We start from the raw sequence: 14,716 nt of genomic DNA, 5'->3' as shown, positions 1-14,716 counted from the left end.
TCTTTTCCTTCCTCCTTCACTTTCTTTCTCCTCACTCCTTTTCTCCCTTCTTCTTTCCTCCTCTCCCTTCCACGCATCCCATTGCCCACTTCCTCTCCCGTTTCTAGTTGGGGTGCTTGTTAAGAGAAGGGAAGGGCGTCCAATGAAGGGGGAGTGGAGAGAGAGAATGGTGGGAATAAAAGGAGGTGGGAAGGGAGGTGGGAGTGGTGGGAGTTGGATGGTGGTGATAGGCACTTGGGATCCTCGGTGACATGTTTTCTATGCTAATTTAATGTCACTTATAGTATTGTGCTAAGTGTCATGTTATTATTTACACTTGTGTTAAACCAAACCAAGTTCAATTATTAAAAAATTAAAGTGTAAATAATAACAAGACATTTGGCGCAATACTATAGGTGACATTAGGTTGATATAGAAAACATGTCACCGAGGATCCCAAGTAGGTAATAGGGAGAGAGGAAGAAGAAAGGAAAAAGAAAAGGAAAATGAAAAAGAAAGAAAATGGAAAAGGAAAAGGAAGGAAAAGAAAAAAAAAGAAATTTTTTTCCCAACCCTCAAATATATAGAAGTTTTTCTACAATTTCTACTGTAAGTTAAAGTAAAATTTTATGCAAACATCTAAAAAATCACCATCCAAACGGAGCCTAAAAGTTATAAGTAATAGTCAAAGATGAACAAAAGAAAACAGATTGCAAATGGAACATAAGAGGTCTACTATCCTGGGCCTCACAGTAGCCAATTTCGGCCCATATCCAGTTTTAACTTTCAGCCATTTTTACAAGCACAATAAAAAGAACCTTTTGAAAACAAAAAATCCAGTAAAGCCCTTAATTACCACTTTACACTAGTCCAGTCCAAGCTCCAAATATCAGCATTTGTGCACCATCCATCCTCGCGCCAAGCCCGAATCTGGAGAAATCGACCCGGCGCTGCTCAATATTTAGGGTTTATATAATTTTTGCAGCATAAAATATCGGCTCAATTTTCTACTATTATTTTTCTATTTTCCATCTTCAGGTAATGCATCTCTTTCTTATATCTTTATTTATTTCTTTAATTTCGGGTTTTGGGTTCGGTTATGGGTTTTAATCGGTAGTTTCTAATTCATTTCAGTTTATTATCATACTATAATTTATGTATGTGCTTTTGAATACCACAATTTGTTAGTGTTTTTGTGCGAATTATATTGGAAAATTGTTGATGATTGATTATTTCATGAGTGATTATTATTATTATCGCAGCTGCTTTGGGTTAGGGTTGTTGATGCGCAGTCATGGCCAATAATCCTCCCCAGTCATCCGGTGCACAGGTACACGAACACATGTACTTCCGAGAAAAATTGAAAGATTAAATTGTTTCTGTCCGTAAAATTTTAAGGTTTTATTAGCATTTGTTAATGAGTTACCGTTCAATGGTTATTTTGTCTTAATTAGCTAGAAACGTTGAAATTGGAAAACCTGGGTTGAATGTAAAAGCAAATGCGTGATTGTATTGTTTATGAGATGAAGAATGAAGATTGTTTATGTTTTGATGATGATTTTGTTTAGGAAAAACCTTTAGTATTGCTGCTTTACCATGTGATTATGTTGTTCCTTGAGAAGTGGTCAAATGGTATTGATACTGTGTTATTTTATTGTAATTTTTGACTTGATCTTGTTTGTTTTATACCTTATAGCCTCTTCGGCCTCCTGCAGTGGGATCAGTGGCACCTCCAAATTATGGCGTTCCTTTCCCTATGCAAGTATATCACCAACTTATTCTCTGTTTTATGCTAATTATTTTATTTTTTTTATGAGTTGGATACATAGATGGTGATGAACACTTTTTTTTGGGGTAATAGTTCCGTCCTGCCATGCCTGGACAGCAAGGCCAACTGTTTCCTCCTATGTCAACTGCTCAGCAATTTCGCCCTGTTGGTCAAGTGCAGAATGTCGGACTGCCACATGGACAAACTCAGCCTCTGCAGTATTCCCAACCAATGCAGCAGTTTCCTTCTCAGCTTGGTACTGCTGCACCTTCATCTCAGCCAATTCATAATCCATTAATTCAACAAAATATGCCTATTACTTCCGGTGCGCAGCAGCCTCAGCAAACAGGATCCACCTTGAATAATCATCCGCACGGTGTAGGTGGCCCAGCAGTTCAATTCTCATCATCTTATACTGTAAGAAATGACAGTGGCATTCTTATCTGCATTCCAAACTCTTGCTTCTTGTTATTGATTTTGCTGCTCTTTTAGTTTGCACCGTCTTCTTTTGGTCAGACACAAAATGGCATGAATATTCCATCGCAACATCAAACTCATGTACCAGCTGTCTCTGGTCAACTGTGGCTGCAGCCTGGAAGTCAAGGTGCTCCTCCTGGTACACATTTGCAGCAGGCAGCCGCGATCTCAGTTAGTTCTCATTGTCCTTTACTTGTATCCAATTACCCTGTCTCAAACAGAAAATTGCTTGAAAGACTCCCTAGTGTTGGATTGTCAGTATTGGTTCACATGCTGTTACATATTTTCCTCTCTATGCGGAGTGTGTCCTTTTCTGCTGGCATTTAGACAAGCATTCTTTTGAGGTCTTGAAGTCCTTTTGTTGCAATACATAAACTTTTTCTGCCTTTTTTTTTCAATATTTATGAATTTTTAAAATTATTTGTCAGACTTGAGATCTTGAGGTTGTTGGTATTTATTTGTGCCCAACAGTAAATGTTTCTGATTTGTCTGTGCACTTTCAGAAAGTTCAAGTTCCTATGAGTTGTCTTGTATTATTTGGTGTTTGTGGAATGATTTGTATGAGATGGGTTTTTTACATTTTTTTTACAAGTTTCTTTTATATCTGGGGAATTGAAGTTGGAAATCTAGATATTTCCCTGAAGGCTTTAGTTAAAACGGTTTCCCGATTTCATTTTTGTTATTGGCCATTATGTAGTTAAATGATGCCAATATGGCACAGTGAAATTGTGGATCTTGAAGGTTCTTATGTTTTTCTCAGCCTGGTTTTTGATATTAGCATTTAGATGCAGAAAGAAAATGCAAATGCTTTTCTGAAGAAATGCATAACTTGGTATATTTCGAACTGATAAAAAATCATGCTAAAAATAATATGTTTTTGTCTCCCTACTGATCCACTGGTATTGATTCAGTCAGGGTGTTCTTCACTGTGTATTTGTTTAATTATGGACTTCAGGTTTTTAACACTCTCATTTCTGTTTAACAGACTCCATCAAACTGGCAGGAGTTTGAGGCTGCTAATGGAAGAAGGTTAGTTACTTTGTTAGGAGCTTTTTTGTTCGTGGGAGGTGCTTTTAGACTCTTTCTGGTTATAATTTTTAAAGGTTCATTTTTTAATTTGGACTAGGATCTTACTCGTGTAAGATCCTCTGGTTTTTAACTTTTTAAATAATTTTTTGAGATCTTATTCTGGGACTCTCAAGTTGATTTTCTTTTTTGGTGATTGTACCCAGATACTACTACAACAAGGTCACACAACAATCTAGCTGGGAGAAGCCTCTAGAACTGATGACACCCATAGAGGTGAGTCAATAATCTAACTACTTTTCTTCGGAAGAATAGTTTTACCTCTGTGCAAAACCGAAGCATGCTTGGGGTATGATATTGAGTTTTGTGCAAATTGGATGTTCACAATTAAGCAGCACTTAATTGTTCCAAATTGTTTTATTCCTGTTCTCCTTTTCTTTGCATGGTCTTCCACTGGTTTGTAGATGTCATGGCAAGCCAAGGGAATAAAACGGCTGCTCTTAGTGCTACTTTGAAGGCGGTTTCACTTTCTCAAGGCAGGCAACAATTTGCTATTCACATTTTGTAATGTAGGGATTTCTTTTGTAGTATTTGGTTAATGGAATGCTTTTATGGTCTAATTGTAGCAGCAATGTTTGGTTTTTTTATAGTCCTGTGGGAGGCTGAGTGGTACTGTGCATTTCATGTCTGAAATAATCTCGTTCATTTGCATTTGTGGTTTTATTTGATCTTCTTTTTCCCTGCTACTTATGTCAATGTTGGCTTGCATTCTACTCACATGACTTTTTTGTATAAATTCGTCTTTAGGGTGTAGGTGTCCTTAAGTAGTCAATGAGTTTTTAGAGTTATTATGTAGTAATCCTTGCTGTCTAGAATTTCTTGTGCTGTTTTTTGGTTTGTCCAGCTATTTAAGATTTGCTTGGTGTGTTTGCATATCATGTTATGTGATGCTATGAATGATTAGTCTTCTTCTTCTTCTTCTTCAGCTATCTTCTGCACTCATTTGCTTTTAATATTGTTTCATCCATCTAATGCATTAGCTTCTGGCACATGACTTGCCTGATCTCTATGTTCTTTCAAAGGTTTCAGGTACAAATTCTGCTACTTATATTCGCAACTGTTAATTTTTACACTGATGGTAAAAATTACAAGGCAGCTATGCTTGCTAGTGCTGTTCCAGTGATTTAGCAATATGCCAAGTTTGTTGTACATGATTGCTGTGAATGTCTTTTACAGCTTAATGTAGATTCCTGTCTTGTACAATGTTTCTTCATTTTTCTCTGAAACTTTTTGGATTGGTAGTAGTGGTATGCTACCAGCACTTTCTGGCATAATTTCTCTAACCAATGATCATCTTTAGCATTTTTTTGGCACATGCTTAAACAGTTGATTGCAGCCTTTGGCAGCTCGCGTGAAGGCTGTATGTTTATCTCTGACTTATCATGGCTTTTTCTAATGTGGATCTGCTATCGTATTTAACACATTTGTTGCTGGTGATGAATGTTTTAATTTCTCCACGTTTATAGTTTACTTTTCTGTTATTTCTTGGTCTGATTTCTTTCCTCTGGAATCACATCCATTTCTCTTTTAGAAATGTCTAGTTACGTTTTCATTGTTTCTACTGAATTCTTTGTATTGGTTTTTTCTTTTCTTTCTGGAGGATGTGATTTACTTATTATTTGTGAATTTCTTGTTTGACAGAGAGCTGATGCATCAACAGTTTGGAAAGAATTTACCACTCCTGAGGGTAGAAAGTGAGCACTAACTACAGTTGTTATTAAACAATATCTCCCTGTTTGGGGGTGTTTTTACAGGTTATTTTGTGTTTGTCTATTTAACTAGTTTCTAATCTTTTCAGGTATTACTACAATAAGGAAACAAAGGAATCAAAATGGACAATGCCTGAGGAGCTAAAGGTTTCTTCTGTATTCTATTAGTGTTGTATAATTGCTTTGCCTACAACTATTATCTGGACTAATACTTGAGCAAATGCCGCCAGCTGGCTCGTGAACAAGCTGAAAAGGCAGCTTCCTTTGGATCTCATTTAGAAATGGGTGTGCCTACTGCTCCAACTAGCACCTCCGTTGGACAACCACCTCTTGTTACTTCAGTTAGCTCCACTTCTTCAACAGTATCTGCCATAGCTTCTAGCCCAATTGCGGTGACTCCTGTGGCTGCTGTTGTTAATTCTCCCACTGTGGCCGTTTTTGGATCACCTGCAGTTCCAACAGTACAACCTGCTGTAACAAGTATGGTTAGTGTGCCCTCTCTAGGTGAAACATCCGCTTCACCTGCTCCTACAACAGGAAGCTTGGGAATGCATAATGTGGAGAATAATTCTTCACACATTGCTGAAGGTTCTACTGGTGAAGCTTCTTCTCAGGATATTGAGGTATGTGTTGTTTTTCATGTTTCATCTGAAGTTTGACTGTTCAACTCTTATCTGTTTATGACATCTGAGTGTGATTGTGCTTGGGAGCTGAAATATAATCTTTGAAGTTGTGTTTGTCTCTTTTGATTAGCGGAAAGGGTAGTTGTCCTTGAACATAGAGGTTTCTCATGCTCAATGGCACCCTTATAAATATCTACCAAAAAATTAATGGTTTGAAGTCGCCAAGATTTGTTTATATGGAGTTTAATTTTATGTGGCTTTAAGGAGGCAAAGAAGGGCATGGCTGTCGCAGGAAAAGTTAATGTGACAACCTCAGAAGAAAAGCCGATGGACGATGAACCTTTAGTTTTCACCAATAAACAGGTGCATATTTAGTAAATGATCTTTTCATGCTTTTCTTGGACAGTTGGGCTTCGATAAAAATAGAGTGCTGTATTTGTTGACCTTTTTACATTTTTGTTTAGGAAGCAAAAAATGCTTTTAAAGCATTACTAGAGTCTGCAAATGTTGAGGCAGATTGGACTTGGGAGCAGGTATCCTTAACTTTTTTTTTGGCTACCGTCTAGCAGCATGGACATGGGAATGGCTATCTTTGCATTTGATCTTAATAATTCGTACAGGAAGTGGTAAAATTGAGAAGATGTTTTCCAAGATTCAAAATTTTGATATCATTACATACTTATGCGATGTTTCAAAGTATTCTTCATCTGGGATAGAAGAAAGTATAACTTAAAACCACACGATCAGTTTAGCAAATTGAGAATATTATTTAATCTGGCTCAATGATACCTTGTCCTCCCTATTTCTATGTCTCATCTCTATGTATATTCATGATTAGAAAACCCAGCGACACTTCCAACCTCGCCAGATTTTTAATCATCCCATGCAACAGTCAGAAAATTGGTTTCAGCTGTGGCAATTGAATCTTTTTGTCTTAAACCCCAGAATTGACTCTAATTTTTTGCATCTTATTTTTCCTCTATTCATTTATTCTCCTCTCCTCTGCACCTCTCATGCCGATTCCCTACCTATTTCTTGTAACCATGATTTTGTATATGCCTAAAGAGGTGTCAGGGCTGCAGAACAGAGGTTGCTTTAACTGCTTTTGCTGAACTTTGACTTGCATCTCAGGCTATGCGGGTTATTATTAATGACAAAAGATATGGTGCCCTAAAAACACTTGGTGAGAGGAAACAGGCATTCAATGAGGTAATTATATGTTGCTGCCAGAAGGGTTTTCTCCCTTAGTATTCTGTAGTTTAATTGCTCTTGTTTTTGCTTCTGATTCTTTCATCTTTATTGTACATCATTAACAGTACTTGATGCAAAGGAAAAAGATAGAGGCAGAGGAGAGACGTTTGAGGCAAAGAAAAGCAAAAGAAGAATTTACGAAGATGTTGGAAGTAAGTTGCTTCTTGTCGGTCATTTTCTCATTATCAATTCTTAAGTTGGTTTTTTTCTACTATTAACAAGTTGTACGTGGAAATAAACTTTTAAGCTCTTTTTTTTTTTGGCCGTAGCGTGAGTTGAAACTGTTTATTATCAAATTCATGAGCCTTTTTGTATACGTATCAGAGTTTTATTGAATAGCAATCTTCCATTGTGCATGTTTACCATGGCATTGTTAACTTAAAAGTTTTCATTTCGCAATCATAATTGCTAAAGCTAGACTAGGGTGGGAATTCTATGTAGTCATGCAGCTCATGCATAGTTTCATCTATTATTCAGTTTAAATTCTTGGTGATTTGTATTGATGTTATTGCTTATGTTGTTGAAAGTTTTACTGATTTGAATGGTGACTTTCACTCTGTGAATATTGTGTCAGGAGTGCAGGGAGCTTACATCATTGACAAGATGGAGGTTTATATTTGTTCTCTTCTCTTGTTCAATCGATCACATCTTGTTTTCTATCAATCATAGATGACAAGATCATATTTTTCTTATAAGCTCTTTCCTACTGAGCAGCAAAGCGGTAACGATGTTAGAAGATGATGAACGTTTCAAAGCTGTGGAAAAAGAATCAGATCGTGAGGATCTTTTTAGAAGTTACCTGGTGGATCTTCAGAAAAAGGTATCCAGTCTCTGCTTGTGCTTATATATGAAGAATGAATAATTACTTGTTTGGCCAGCCATGCTTTTAGTTTATCTATTACTTATCAAAGTCTAATATACTATGGTATTTCTGACAAAAAAAAAAAAATACCATGGTATTTCTTATATGTATAAAAAATTATTGTTGTTGTGTTGCTTTAGATATACTTTACTAGTAGTATCATGCAATAACAAGTTCTATTGACTAGAACCTTGCTTTCTTGTATGGGACCAAAAAAGAAAAAAACTAAGAAAGTTGTTCTGCAGACTAGTTTGAAAGCTGGTAAATATTCAGTTTCACTTAGACTTGTGATGAACACCAGTAGTATTTGTTCAGCAGTTATGAATTGCAGTGTTATAGACTTATTTATATAGTTTCTTGGATTCGCACATCCTGTGTGCATTCTTTATTAACTTCAATGCGATAAGTAATGGTGTGCATGAATGCAGGAAAGAGTTAAGGCACAGGAGGAGCATCGCCGGAATAGGTCAGAGTATAGGCAATTTCTGGAAACTTGTGGCTTTATTAAGGTATTTATTTTTATTTTAGCTTTCTTATTGTTAGAATCCATGTATCATCCATTCCCCCCCTCCCCCCCCCCAAAAAAAAATCGCCAAACCCGCCCTTTAATCTTGTTTATCCTTGTCCAATATCTCCCATTCCTTTGATGACTGCAGGTAGATAGCCAGTGGAGGAAAGTTCAAGATCTCTTGGAAGACGATGAAAGATGTTCACGCCTTGACAAGATTGATCGTTTGGAGATCTTCCAGGTAATATTGTTTTCTTGAACTGTGAGAATGGTTTCTTGTATTGGTGCTGATTTTGGTATTTATGGCAGGAATACATCCGAGATTTGGAGAGGGAGGAGGAAGAGCAGAAAAAGAAAGAAAAGGTCTGCTATTGAATTACTTTCTTGACATTTGTCCATCCAGATTAAGGTACTAATTGATTCTGTCTCTTTTTTAACATAATTTTAAGGAACAATTGAGACGTGCTGAGCGCAAAAATCGAGATGCTTTTCGCAAGTTGATGGAAGAACATATTGCTGCTGGCATTTTGAATGCTAAAACTCTTTGGCGTGATTACTGCCAGAAGGTATGAGTCTCCTTGATTTTGGACTAAGTAGATATCAGAGGTTTTGGTTAGCTAAGAAGATGGTGTCTCTGGAATAATCTGATCCACTTAGTTTTTCTTTCTGTGTTTTGCTTGGTAGGTCAAAGATACTGAGGCTTATCAGGCTGTTGCATTGAACACTTCTGGATCTACACCAATGGATTTGTTCGAGGATGTTTTGGAAGAATTGGAAAACCAGGTACCTTTTATGGTGATCACTGTAGAGAATTAGTACTTGTTCCCATTATCCTTCATCTCTGTTCCCATTAGTACTTTTTATTATGCATAACTTTGTTCCCATTATAGTTAATTTTGTACATATAAGAGTAAGATTTCAGGTAAAAAATTTCCATTCCTGTCTGTATTATGCACCCAATGGCGGCTATACCTATTTGCAAACTAAAGATTTTGCTACCACTATTTTGGTTCTAGTCAATGTTTTCCTTGTTGCTTCTATTATGGGGCATGTTGGGAGACAGTTAAGCCTGCTCTTTACTTTGATTCTGAAGAGATATTTGCATTATCCTTATACCTTTCTAGATACTCCAATGCAAAAAGCAGTCTGTCGTACATGTGTTGATTGGAGGCAAAATGTTTAGGTGTTCTTCGAAGCGTTGGAGAAGTCTCATGCATTGATCATAATCTAGTTAAATGTACAGAGTGCAAAGCAGAAGAGGCCTTCTGTGCACTTAAGCGCAAAGCACACACTTCATTGAAGTGAAGCTTAATGTTACATGATTTTTTTTAATATATAGTCTACAGTTATTAACAATGATACAAGTAAACATTGAAGATGAGAAAAGAGACAGATTCTAGAATAAAATCTCTGCAGATTAGTGGATTGAACGTGAAAAGTACATGTTGTATACTCATATAAAGTGAAGTAATACAAACTTAAATATCAAGGTTGAAGCTGTTTAGCATTCTAAAATGCATAGAAAATTAAGCTCCCAAGCAACTAAATCAATGAAGTCAATAGATGTTGAGGGTTTATGGTAGTTATAATCAGTTATCCTAATCAAACTATTCAATGCCATAGATAAGACAAAAAAAAGGTACGTTGGTTTTATGGAAAGGAAAGCTGAAAAAGAGGAACAAATTCAAGAAGCTTGCTTGTTTGCCTTGTGAGCTTTCATGTGCCTTACTGGCACTTTTTGGTATGATGGTCACTAACTTTAGACGATGAAAAGCATTAAACTGGCTCTTCTGTCTGCTTTGTGCTTAATTTTGCACTTCCTGAGCTATTAATTACCATAAGTTACCTCTCGTATGAGTTTTTCATTGATGATCAATAGAAGTGAATATACAAAGAAGGGAAGTCAAGAAACTACTATAAGTTAGCTACGTGGTATTACGGATTGTACATCAGACACTTTGACATCCTTTGTTGCGAAACTTGTCATTCAACGGCTACAATTTTCTTTCTGTAAGTAGATTAATAGGGAATCCTCTTATCAAAGCTTGGAAAAGCATTCATATAGTTCATGGGCACATGCATTGATATGGATAGCTACAGCCATACAAGCCATATACTTCTGGTTTATTAATGTTGAACTTTATGATAAGTATTTGAGATTCAAAATCTCTAATATTTATCAGCAGGAAGCTGATTCTCTTTACTTTTTTCCTTCTCTTTTTCTTCAGTATCATGATGACAAGACACGGATAAAAGATGCAGTGAAGCTGGAAAAGGTAAAGTTATCTAGGCTGTTTAGTTATCTATCCAATGAGTATTCTGATCTGCATAGTTTTTAAATATTTCCTTGTGTATGAATTCAGATATCTGTTTTGCCAATGTGGACATTGGAAGACTTTAAGGCTGCTATTAAGGAGAGCATCAGCTCAGAGGTATCAGATATTAATTTACAGGTATGAACATTGAAAACTAGGATTTTAAGTTATTCTTTGCTTGCTGTCGCAAATGTTTTTTTTCCCTGTATTTCTTTTTATCTTATTTTGGGGTAATATGTACCTAGATAATGCATTAGTTTCATGCTGTGCTCTTGTACCTGAGCCTATATCTGGGAGAGGCATGTGGAGATCCATATGTCTAGACTCCTTGTTTTGTTCTCCACAAGAAGGTTGGTTTTGTTTTGTGTCTGGACATGCATCTCCTATAAGCACAAAACAACTTGCAATACAGTTGGGAAAATATGTGCTAAGCATGAATGCTTTCTCACTAGCTATCTTATTTATGTTTTTCTTTCTGATGTCTAGTTTACATTGATCAACTTACAGTATCAGATATATTTCTTTTTGGGTCAATCATTTTCCCCTTCTGGAATTGTTTTTGGCAGTGATGACTTGAACCTAGCATGTGACCTTCGAAATCTGCTCAAGTGCTGTGAAAGGATAATGTTACTTTGACATTTTTTCCCTTCCCTTGATTTTGTGTCAATGAATTTCTATTTGTTCTCTTTGATTCAATATTTTAGTGGCTTATCATCTTTTATATGAACAGAACCATGTGTTTGAGAAAAAGTAATACTAAAACAGGGCTTTATCAAGCATGTTATTGAAATTTTGTCTAATAACACTTGAAGGCTGTCCACTTTGGACAGAACTGGTCCGATGAGGCATGAGTGTGGGTTAAATTAGCATCTCTAACCTTCCTGGTGACTCTGTTTTCCAATCAGTTGTAATGCGTTTCTAGCTGAAATTCAAGTTATTTTATTGGTGCTTGTGTCATAGTACGGCCCACCATTTGCCTTTGCGCTTACTAGTCAGTTCTTTGCAGCTTGTTTTCGAGGATCTACTAGAGAGAGCCAAAGAAAAGGAGGAGAAAGAAGCTAAAAAGCGTCAGCGTCTTGCTAAAGACTTCAGTGATTTGCTGAGCACCATTAAGGTATGTGTAATTTTTTATAGGGGGAGTTCATACTTATGTTGTTGTCACATAGCATGTATATGAACTCTTTTAATAGACATTTGGTCTACCATCTCCTAGGAAATAACTGCGACATCTAACTGGGAGGAATCAAAAGAATTGCTTGAAGACAGCTCAGAATATAGGTAAATTTTTCGTCAATTATGTATGAAGTGCAAGCTTGGAAATGTTATTCACTTCAATTTGCTGGACTTCTCATAGTACTTTTTCTAATTAAACTTTTACTAGATCCATTGGAGAGGAGAATTCTTGCAAGGAAATCTTTGAAGAATATATTGCACGCTTGCAGGAGAAGGCAAAGGAAAAGGAACGCAAACGAGAGGAGGAAAAGGTGAAATAATTCTCCTGTAGTACTTGTGTGTCTTATCCATCCAGCAACAGTACTGTGCTATTTAGTTTCATCATTATTTTGTCACCTGAAACAAGATATTGAACTTTGAAGAATTTCGAGCATCATTGTTTTTACAAGTAAATGCGGTCTAGTATTCTAGTTGCATAGATTATATATCTTTGGGCTTTGATATCAATCGGAAAATCATTCAAAATGTTCCTTCACATTTCATCAAATGAATTTTTTCATCCTTCACTTTTAAAATAGTAACTTTAAATCCCTAACAAAATTAAGTCAATAAAATTTGGTATAGGTTTTTGACCACTTGTTACCCTGAATCCATCACGTCACCCAGACATGGTCATTTTTCTGGGGGCGAAATGGGTCTTATTTGTAGTTAACAAATACCCAATTCATATTCATTTTTGCCTCTGAAAAAGTAGGATCTAACCTGAACCATATTCATTTTTTTTGCCAAAAAAGTGGGATCTGACCCAACTTATATTCATTTTTGCTACTAAAAAATTGAGATCTGACTTTCTGGTACATAAAAAATGACTGCATGTGGGTCGTGTGGAGATTTTAGGCTAAAAAGTAGTGAAAATTTTGGAACCAAATTTTGCTAACTTGAATTTGTAAGGGATGTAAAGTTAACATTTTAAAAGTGAAGCACGAAAAACTCATTTGGCAAAGTGTGAGGGATATTTTGAACAATTTTTCCATATTAATCAATTTCCGATTTTTTCTTTTAATCATTTCCCAACCCTTCTTTTTATCATTTTGAATCATCTACATGTTATCTCTTTTTTCTCCTCTTTCCTCATCTACATGCATATCTCTTTATTTTGTCAGAACTATTAATTTCAAGTGCATCGTGTTTCTGTGCAATATTGCAAGTGTACTTTCAAAACATTACATCTTTTCTTTGCAACTTATATTAGGCAACTTCGTTGATGGAGTTGTTTCAATTCTCTCTGCTTTAAATATATGCACAAACGAATCAAAATAAGTTGGAATGTTTGACTGAATGCATTAAATCTAAAATTGGATTTGATACCAGCAAGAAAGTGCCCCTGATGAAATTTGTATACATATCACCAAAAATGGAATGCCTTTTTGTACGGTTTCTAGAGCCACACTTGTGAAAAGATGTTATGTTATATGCATAGTTTTGCTGATGCCTTTTATTAGAAAACATGGTCTGACAATTTGAATGTGCAAGTTAACTGAACCAGCTCTTTCATTGACTGTTTTGGTGTGTCTACCCTGATAACAAATGGCAATGTGCATATTTACTTTTTTTTCCCCTTCGAAAAGTCCTTACTATTTGTTTGTGGCTGATGAGTTTTCCCCAAACATTGTGCCTATGATTGTTAGTTTATGGTGTTACCTTTATCTTGATTGAAGATTTTGCTGGTCAATATTTTAAGGAGCTTTTTCTTTTATGCTAAAAGCTGAGATTGTTACTTTCCTCTTTTCCTTTCATTAATTGTTTTTGACATAGGCTAGAAAAGAGAGAGAAAGAGAAGAAAAAGAGAAGAAGAAGGATAAAGACAGAAGGGAGAAAGAGAAAGAGAAAGAAAAAGACAAAGAGAAAGAGAGAGAAAGGGAACGTGAAAGAGAAAAAGAAAAAGGGAAAGAAAGATCGAAGAAAGACGAAGTAGATACTGCAAATGCAGATGCCATTGATGATCATGGACTCAAAGAAGAGAAGAAAAAGGAAAAAGATGATCATGGACTCAAAGAAGAGAAGAAAAGGGAAAAAGACAGAGACAAGAAACATCGAAAGAGGCACCACAGTGTAACTGATGATGCAAGTTCTGAGAAGGATGAGAAAGAGGAGACTAAGAAGTCTCGTCGGCATAGCAGTGACCGTAAAAAGTCAAGGAAGGTATCTTTTTCTGTTATCCAGGCTATAATTGTTTTAAGCATGTTATGATTATATAGCTTATGGTAGCAACTTCTATCTGTTTTATGGTTTTCTTTTGTTCATTGGCAGCATGGGCATTCACCTGAATCTGATTGTGAAACACGGCATAAAAGACACAGAAAAGATCATAGGGATGGATCTCGTCGAGGTGGTGGGCATGAGGAGCTTGAAGATGGTGAGCTTGGTGAAGATGTGGAAATGGAATAATGTTAGATTAACATAGCAGACCTAGCTGTTTTTTAAGAAAATGGGGCACTATGCTTCTACCTCTATACCCGCTTAAGATGCTGAAAGGACGTCTGTGTTGATCAAGTAATTTAATCAGGCAATTTAGGAGTTAGTGTGTGTTCTTGAAGATCGAGCAGTGTCATGACAGCGTGTGATGTGTATTCTTTGCCAGTTTTACTGTGTATTTTGCTGTTATTTGGTTGACTAGGGCTGCAGACGGAAAAACGGTGTACGGTTTCAAAGTGTGAAACAAAGTCAATTCGTAAAATTTAAAGACGCTTTGTCATTGCAATTAGTTTGATGACAAATCTATTGTGCATTTAATTGAGTAGAAAATTCACATTCTTACTGGGCCTTGTCTTCTCTTGCTTCATTTTTTCCCCCTTCAAGCGAATTATTACTTGTTTTCTTCTAGTTTGTTTGTTTTTTTTTTTTTTTTTTGGGGTTGGGGGTAGAGGGAGGGGGGTGACTGGGCGGTGCTGGGGTTGGATATTTG

General features: G+C 36.2%; 1 protein-coding gene across 3 annotated transcripts; it reads left to right on the top strand.

The window, feature by feature from the left end:
- The first annotated feature begins 806 nt into the window (after nucleotides 1–806).
- Nucleotides 807–14,565, top strand: LOC113712226 (pre-mRNA-processing protein 40A). Of its 3 annotated transcripts, none has more exons than XM_027235553.2 (28): nucleotides 807–1,017; nucleotides 1,242–1,309; nucleotides 1,676–1,741; nucleotides 1,841–2,164; nucleotides 2,264–2,395; nucleotides 3,210–3,253; nucleotides 3,457–3,526; nucleotides 4,952–5,004; nucleotides 5,109–5,166; nucleotides 5,250–5,642; nucleotides 5,907–6,005; nucleotides 6,107–6,175; nucleotides 6,774–6,851; nucleotides 6,959–7,045; nucleotides 7,468–7,502; nucleotides 7,608–7,713; nucleotides 8,184–8,264; nucleotides 8,412–8,504; nucleotides 8,573–8,626; nucleotides 8,713–8,829; nucleotides 8,948–9,046; nucleotides 10,492–10,539; nucleotides 10,627–10,716; nucleotides 11,585–11,692; nucleotides 11,792–11,856; nucleotides 11,960–12,062; nucleotides 13,567–13,953; nucleotides 14,062–14,565. In XM_027235553.2, exons 2-28 carry the CDS (start codon nucleotides 1,274–1,276, stop codon nucleotides 14,197–14,199), a joined length of 3,033 nt encoding a protein of 1,010 aa, XP_027091354.1. In that variant the 5' UTR covers nucleotides 807–1,017; nucleotides 1,242–1,273; the 3' UTR covers nucleotides 14,200–14,565. The 3 variants fall into 3 exon arrangements, with proteins under 3 accessions (XP_027091354.1, XP_027091353.1, XP_027091355.1); XM_027235552.2 differs by having other exon boundaries at nucleotides 2,240–2,395; XM_027235554.2 differs by lacking the exon at nucleotides 14,062–14,565 and having other exon boundaries at nucleotides 2,240–2,395; nucleotides 13,572–13,819.
- The last annotated feature ends 151 nt before the right edge of the window (nucleotides 14,566–14,716 follow it).

Source organism: Coffea arabica, chromosome 10e (assembly GCF_036785885.1).
Source record: "Coffea arabica cultivar ET-39 chromosome 10e, Coffea Arabica ET-39 HiFi, whole genome shotgun sequence".
Lineage (NCBI taxonomy): Eukaryota > Viridiplantae > Streptophyta > Magnoliopsida > Gentianales > Rubiaceae > Coffea > Coffea arabica.
Note: the sequence above shows the minus strand (reverse complement) of the source record. Positions and strands in the feature narration are given on the sequence as shown.

What these genes read in the sequence shown, in the direction of transcription:
- LOC113712226 (XM_027235552.2), top strand. Translation starts at nt 1,274, where the DNA reads ATGGCCAATAATCCTCCCCAGTCATCCGGTGCACAG. An exon ending in GCGTTCCTTTCCCTATGCAA is followed by an intron (nt 1,742 to 1,840) that starts GTATATCACCAA and finishes TTGGGGTAATAG; the next exon opens with TTCCGTCCTGCCATGCCTGG. An exon ending in GCAAACGAGAGGAGGAAAAG is followed by an intron (nt 12,063 to 13,566) that starts GTGAAATAATTC and finishes TTTTTGACATAG; the next exon opens with GCTAGAAAAGAGAGAGAAAG.